Source organism: Pseudorasbora parva, chromosome 7, assembly GCF_024679245.1.
Source record: "Pseudorasbora parva isolate DD20220531a chromosome 7, ASM2467924v1, whole genome shotgun sequence".
NCBI classification, from domain to species: domain Eukaryota; kingdom Metazoa; phylum Chordata; class Actinopteri; order Cypriniformes; family Gobionidae; genus Pseudorasbora; species Pseudorasbora parva.
In genome coordinates, this window is record NC_090178.1 from 16,005,112 (window position 1) to 16,011,723 (window position 6,612).

Below are 6,612 nucleotides of genomic sequence, written 5' to 3' on the forward strand. Positions count from 1 at the left end.
TGACAGGCTCTATTTAGCGAGGTGAGTTATTGTTACGAGGATTTCTGGTTGCGACAAGAGAGAAGGACAAAGACATGATGCTCTGGACGAGCCCCCACATCCCTTGGAGACACTCTTGAGAAACTCATTAGACAGCGGAAGTGGGTAAGATCCAATTTGACGTGACCTTGAAGGCAGCTACAACGAGTGGGGAGTGTGTGTGCGTGTGTGTATTGATGGGTAATACGGTGCCTGTTGCTAGTGTAATATATAGACTAACGATGAAGGGCATCAATTAAGTTGTTTCTGCAAGCTCCTCTAAGATTTTGATGGTTGAGATTGACCAAGGTCTTACTACATTTTTTGGAGTGTAACACAGGGGTAGAAGGAGGGAAAGAGAGAGGTTGTAAACACTTGCTGATGGAGAGCGACTCGGCCACTGCTGTTTATCATGTGTCTTTTGGGAACGCTTGCATATTTGGCCAACGTTGAGCAAGCAACTCCTCCAAAAGACTTTCCATAAATTTTCTTCCCTCACATTCATCTATTTCACTCTGTAATTTACCCACCCCAAGTTGATTAGGGACGTGCATCTTCACGCCCTTTGTTCTAACAGCCATTTTTTCTAAAAACTCTGATCCAATCATAGCTCTCTCTCCACTTTCATTTACTCGAACATGTAACGCAAGTGCCGGCCTCTTATGGGGCGCGGTGCATAAAAACATTCATGAATCACAGAGGGAGGCCAAGATCACCAGTGCCCCCGATAGCATCTCGGCACTATCGATCAGCCTGTGGTAATCAATTCTCCACGTCCGGGTGGTGTAGGGGCTTAGAGAGATGGATGCAATTATTCAAGTCCCTCCACCACAGGCTACACAGCTGAGAGGACAGAATCTCTGGATTGTGAGTTTGTGTGCGAGAGTGTGTGCATGCATTCTTGATAAATGGGCACTCTTGCACCTCCAGAGAGCGGCCCATGTCAAGTATCGGTCATGTGGTTTGCGTGTCAGAAATCTGTCAGAATGATGCGGACGCGAAAAAAAATCAGAACATCACAAAACCAGATAACGAAGGTGCCTTACCTTAGTCTGAAGGTAGTGAGGGTAATAGTAAGTGTACTGGGGGTACATTGGTTGCTGTTCCAAACGTTTGCCCATGTAGCTGGAATCCTTCTGGCTGTGGCTGGATACAGAGACTCGCGTGTGGGATCCAACAACTCAAAAAGCCTCTGCTTGTGGTTCCGCGGCTAGAGGCTAGATCCGTGTGAGGAACGGAGCCAGAGGAAGGATGGAGAGAGAGAATGAGATGATACAGACACGAGCGAGCGTGCGTGCGCCGTGCTTCTCCTCTTCGCGCGTCTTCGGGAGCAGGGGAGGGAGGAGGTGATGGAAGGACAGCGGAGGTACGAGGATGGGATAGCAGCGGAGGTGTGCGCGAAGAAAGAGAACAGCGGCACAGGAGAGAGGAGAAAAGGAAAGAAGGAGGTGAGGGAAGAGGAGGGGGCACTGTGGCGATCACTTCTCTGGAAAACCGGCTTCTAGTTTCCTGCTCATGCCTTGACTGCCCTCTTTCTATCTATCTTGCTCCTTCTTTCTCACTCACTCTCTCTCTCTCTGACAGTCGGTGCAGCGTCGGTTCCCAGAGGAGCTTGTCAGATATCCCAGTCGCACACTTTGTTCCCGTCTGGTGGATGCACAAAGCAGCAATGTAGACAGTCGTTGGATTTGTATCTCTGCGCGCACAGCTGACGGGACTCAAACCCTCTGCAGGATGGACCAGATGTGAGCCGTGAGGTTACGAGGCACACAGGAAACGGCACAAACTCCAGGCAGACTGCAGTATCCAAAAACTCCAAGCGCAGCACCAGTGTTTTTCCTCTGTGATGTTCTTTTCTTTATTACCAGCCTCCCTCGTATGCCTGCTTTGTTGCGCACGAGAGTGTGTGTGCGAGAGTGAGTGTGAGTGTGTGTGGCTGTGTGAGAGTGTGTGAGTGAGTGTGTGTGTGCGCGCTGCCGGCTGCTCCACACTGTGGGGAAGATTGAAGGGATCAGCTCGGGCACTGCCGTGTTCCTCCTCCTCCACAGCCTGGTGGGTTGGGCTAAGGGCTGGCTGCTCCACTCCCAGCCAGGGGAGTGTCTTAAGCAGCCTATCTCTGTTTGTCCTCATGGGAGAACTGCCTCCCACTGCATGGCTTCACTAGTGCAGAAGGGGAAGACTTGCTCTTACTCCCACACTCTGGGGGAGGAGACTGAGGACGACACAGCAAGGAGCCGAGGCCCCCTACTGGTCAACCACAGACTGTACCTTACGTGATCTCCTATTTCCCCAAGCTTTTTTTTTTCCTCTTGTATTTTAGTGTATTTTTAACTTCACTTTCTCAATAAATAAAACATGAATGACTGTAAGATGTTTCTTTGCTCTTGTCTGACACATGCTGGTAGCTTTGCATTGGCTGATACACTGACATACTGACACACTGACATTAATACTAGTAAATAAGTGCAGTGCAGAAATGGCAGTGAAAAGCTTTCTTCCAAAAGCCTAAAGCACTGGATCCAGGAAGTGAAGTGCTGTGCTGGAAAAGAGTGCAGTTTCATAGCAGATGCTTTTTTCCCCCACAACCTCTGCAATAATGCTTGTTGCAGCGGCCAATTATTTGCTGCAAAAAATTTGGATTGTAAAAACAAAACAAAAAATGCTGTCCCCAAACATTATTATACCCTCTTTCTTTGTTTGAGTTTGCACTTTGATCAATGTTTTGACATTGTGGTATTTTTTCCCAGCATTCACAGTGCTTTTTAATAGAAGTTCACTTGCAGATATGGCTGTTCATAAGAGGCAGTTTCAGGGCGTGACAAATTTGCACTAAAAGAAAAAGCAGGCTTTAAGTGTTTGCAGACTGACGGCAGTAATTATGAGAGCTATAGGATTTTTTTTTTTTTTTTACCCAAAGACTGCAGTAAAGTGAATGGAATGTGAGACCTAATAAACAAAAAGCGATTGGGAAAAACAACAATACATTTTCATTAAGACAGATTCTCATAGAAGTCTGCAGTGCGGGAGAGCGAGAGAGAGAGAGACGGGGGGGTGTATGAGGCTAGCTCTCTCATCACTATGATTGGAATGCTGAGAGAGAAAGAGAGAGAGAGAGAGAGAGAGAGAGAGAGAGAGAGAGAGAGAGAGAGAGAGAGAGAGAGAGAGAGAGAGAGAGAGAGAGAGAGAGAGAGAGAGAGAGAGAGAGAGAGAGAGAGAGAGAGAAATGAGAAGCCGGTGGAAGGGGTTCAAATAATCCACAGCACACCAATGCATGGCCACTAAAAGTCAAAGCAGTTAACAGCAATAGAAACACAAATAGAGCTGCTTTCCTTGAGGTGACAATGGAAAAACTATTAAAGGGGTCATTTCATGATTTTTTTATTATCCCTCCTTCTTATAATGTTATTTTTTTTTTTTTTTTTCGGTGCCAGGACGTTCATAGTTATTTATGATAATTTTCCAAACCGTCTCTGATTCCAACTATACCATACTTTTTGTTGTTGTTGCTGTTGCCTTCAAAACTCTCTTTCATGAGCAACAGTGCTTTGTTGTGCTTACACAACATGTAGGTTTGCTGTTGGGTCCAATATGGTTTTTAACTGTCTATCCTAAATCACACATTTTTTCAAAGTCTGGTAAATTTTCGTGACCAGGTAAACATGTAAAAATGTGATGCATATACTGTTAAAGGTAGGGCAGGTAGGAATGATCTAAAACACTTTTGTCCAAATTTGTTTAAACTTTCTTTATATGTCAGTACATAATTAAAATGTAAGTACTCTGAAAAAGGAGAGAATAAAAATCGAGTGACTCTAGACTTTTTAAATCTGCAATGAACACCGCTCATTATCTTCGTTCGGGCCGAAACAAGTGATTGGCTTGGGCGACTGTCACTCTCTCTCACCATCATGGCTACCACCCCTTTTGCTACAGGATCTGCCCACAAATGCGTGAACCCCTAGGAAGAGCAATAGCATTCAAAATTCACAGTGCCGGGATTTGCAGTCAGCGAAGGCAAACAATGCAAAAAAAGGAAGACAGTTCAAGAAAAGGCAATGCACAAAAAGTCTTTGGATAAACAAAGAAATCAAACGCGAGTAAATATCAGTGTGGTTTTTCAACAATGGTGAGAACATAGGGACCTCAAGGGGTTGAAAAATGACTCCTTGCTGGCTGTATTTCTGTACACCGCATCCAGGAAATTTTTTTAGAACTAAGTTAGCTTTAGCTACTACTAGTCAAAAATGCTTTCATCATGGAAACTTACATGCAAAACACAGTATATGTTATGAATCTTACACGAAATTCATCTTCACAGATTAAACTGATGTTATTGGAAAAACATGTATCGATGCTACCCATTTTCATTGCCTTATAAATATAACTAGCTCTACCGAATCAAACAAAAATATATTTTAAACTTTACCAGTATCGGTATTCTAGCTTAATAGTGAGTACTAAAAGACATCTTATTTGTTTATATTCATACTGATAAAGTTAGATATTTTATTACATGTGATTCTGACATGATGTCACTACATGCACACTGCTCGTCTGACGTTTTGGGGAGTGGCTTTGGAAAGAGCCCAGCGGGGAGAAGGTGGAGTGAATGTAAATAATGAGCTGTCTTTAAAACAGTCATGAGAGGTCTACAGACACTCAATTTTTATACTTTCTTTTTCAGAGTACTTACATTTTAATTATGTATTGATATATAAAGAAAGTTTAAACAAATTTGGAAAAAAGTTTTTTAACCAATTCTTACCTACCCTACCTTTAAGATCAGACTGAAATGTCAAAAAAGGTCAAGCTGTTTTTTGGTCTGACTTTGTACAACAAACTCAATCTCAAAAGATCAAGGCAAATTGGATTCCTTGTGATAAATGCATTGCTTGATACCATATAAAGGAATACTTCTTTGAAATGTCTTATTTATTTGAAAATATATTGTAATATATATATGTACATCGATCAGGCATTACATTTTAACCACTGACAGGTGAAGTGAATAACATTGATTATCTCTTCATCACGGCATCTGTTAGTGGGTGGGATATATTAGGCGTCAAGTAAACATTTTGTCCTCAAAGTTGATGTGTTAGAAGCAGAAAAAATTCGTAATTTTGAGCGAGTTTGACAAGGGCCGAATTGTGATGGCTAGACGACTGGGTCAGAGCATCTCCAAAACTGCAGCTCGTGTAGGGTGTTCTGTGGTCAGTATCTATCAAAAGTGGTCTAAGGAAAGGAACAGTGGTGAACCGGCGACAGGGTCATGGACGGCCAAGGCTCATTGATGCACATCGGGAACGAAGGCTGGCCTGTGTGGTCCGATTAAACAGACGAGCTACTGTAGCTTAAATTGCTCAAGAAGTTAATGCTGGTTCTGATAGAAGGTTTTCAGAATACACAGTGTTTTAGATTTGCGCTCACATGCTAATTTGCCCTGTTTAGTAAATCTGGCCATAGAATAATATCATAGAATCAAAAAATGTAATTGCAAGTACTGTTTTTTTTGATCCATGCTACTTTCATATTGCTTCACATAGCTGTATATTGTCTGAAGGGTAAGTCAGATGTAGATTAATATTATATTTATTTGCTTACTTTGCCTTATGTTTTGGGGCTTTTTTGAAGTGATTGTGCAGGGTTAGCGTGAGTACACGCTCACAGAATGAGGCCGGTGCCATGACGCCATAATTGTTCTTGCTACGGTCTTCAAAGAACTCCGCAAATGGAGCTGGACACGCTCCCTGCAACTCAGGGGTACCATTCTCAAAAAGCCAAAGAAGAAAAAATGCTCTCATCTGGACTGCTGCACAGCTGGGAAAATAAGACTCGGCTGCTCTCATTTGTGGGCCAATAGAAAAAACATGGGATAATTGTGTCCCTTGGATGGATGTAATGGTAGTGTCATTCGAACGCCTGTTTAATAGGTAAAAGGAGAAACAGGCCTCTACTGTTTGCTTAAAGTGTTACGTTTTGTTTAGTATTCAGTATTGAACACCAGAGTTGGTGACATGGAGAATATCACTATATTAAGAACATATTATTGTAGACATTCTTTTCCAGTAGATGGAAATACTTAAATCTACCACTAATGTGCTATTCCATCACATTATTCCAAGTCTCTAGCTAACACATTTTATGAAGTGTATGGTTATACTGTGTGAGAGTTTGGATTGTAAGGTAACTTATTGCTTGGAGGTGGACTCTTCTAAAGCAATCACGTAGCAACACCCTGGCAACCAGCCACAACACTCTAGCATTCTAGTGCTATGTATTGCACAGACAAGTACCACTCATTTTCTTCAAACATTGTGTAAATGTAGTTTTGCATGTTCCATCCACACTTCAGCACAGCTACATTGGCCACTGTCCCGCTACCTGGGGGTTTATCCCAACTGGCTCTGGACCAAGCCAATCTGCTGTCTGAGTGGTGCTAGCAAACACCTTTCTCGTCCAGTGACAGTCGGGCTAGATAAGTAACAGCACAGGCTTACCTGAGATAAAAGCTGCAATGCCATCAATCATGAAGAGGGGGAGGGAGGGTGAGAACAAGAGTGTTAGAGACGAAGCGTGTGAGAAAACGAACAA

General features: G+C 43.0%; 1 protein-coding gene across 1 annotated transcript in view; it reads right to left on the reverse strand.

The window, feature by feature from the left end:
* rbms3 (RNA binding motif, single stranded interacting protein) overlaps window positions 1-2,306 on the reverse strand; it is a 187,225-nt gene extending 184,919 nt beyond the window's left edge. The window contains exon 1 of the mRNA XM_067448291.1: window positions 1,065-2,306. Within this exon, the coding sequence (XP_067304392.1) occupies window positions 1,065-1,139 (75 nt within the window). The 5' untranslated portion in view covers window positions 1,140-2,306. The remainder of the gene's footprint in view (window positions 1-1,064) is intronic.
* Window positions 2,307-6,612: the final 4,306 nt, after the last annotated feature.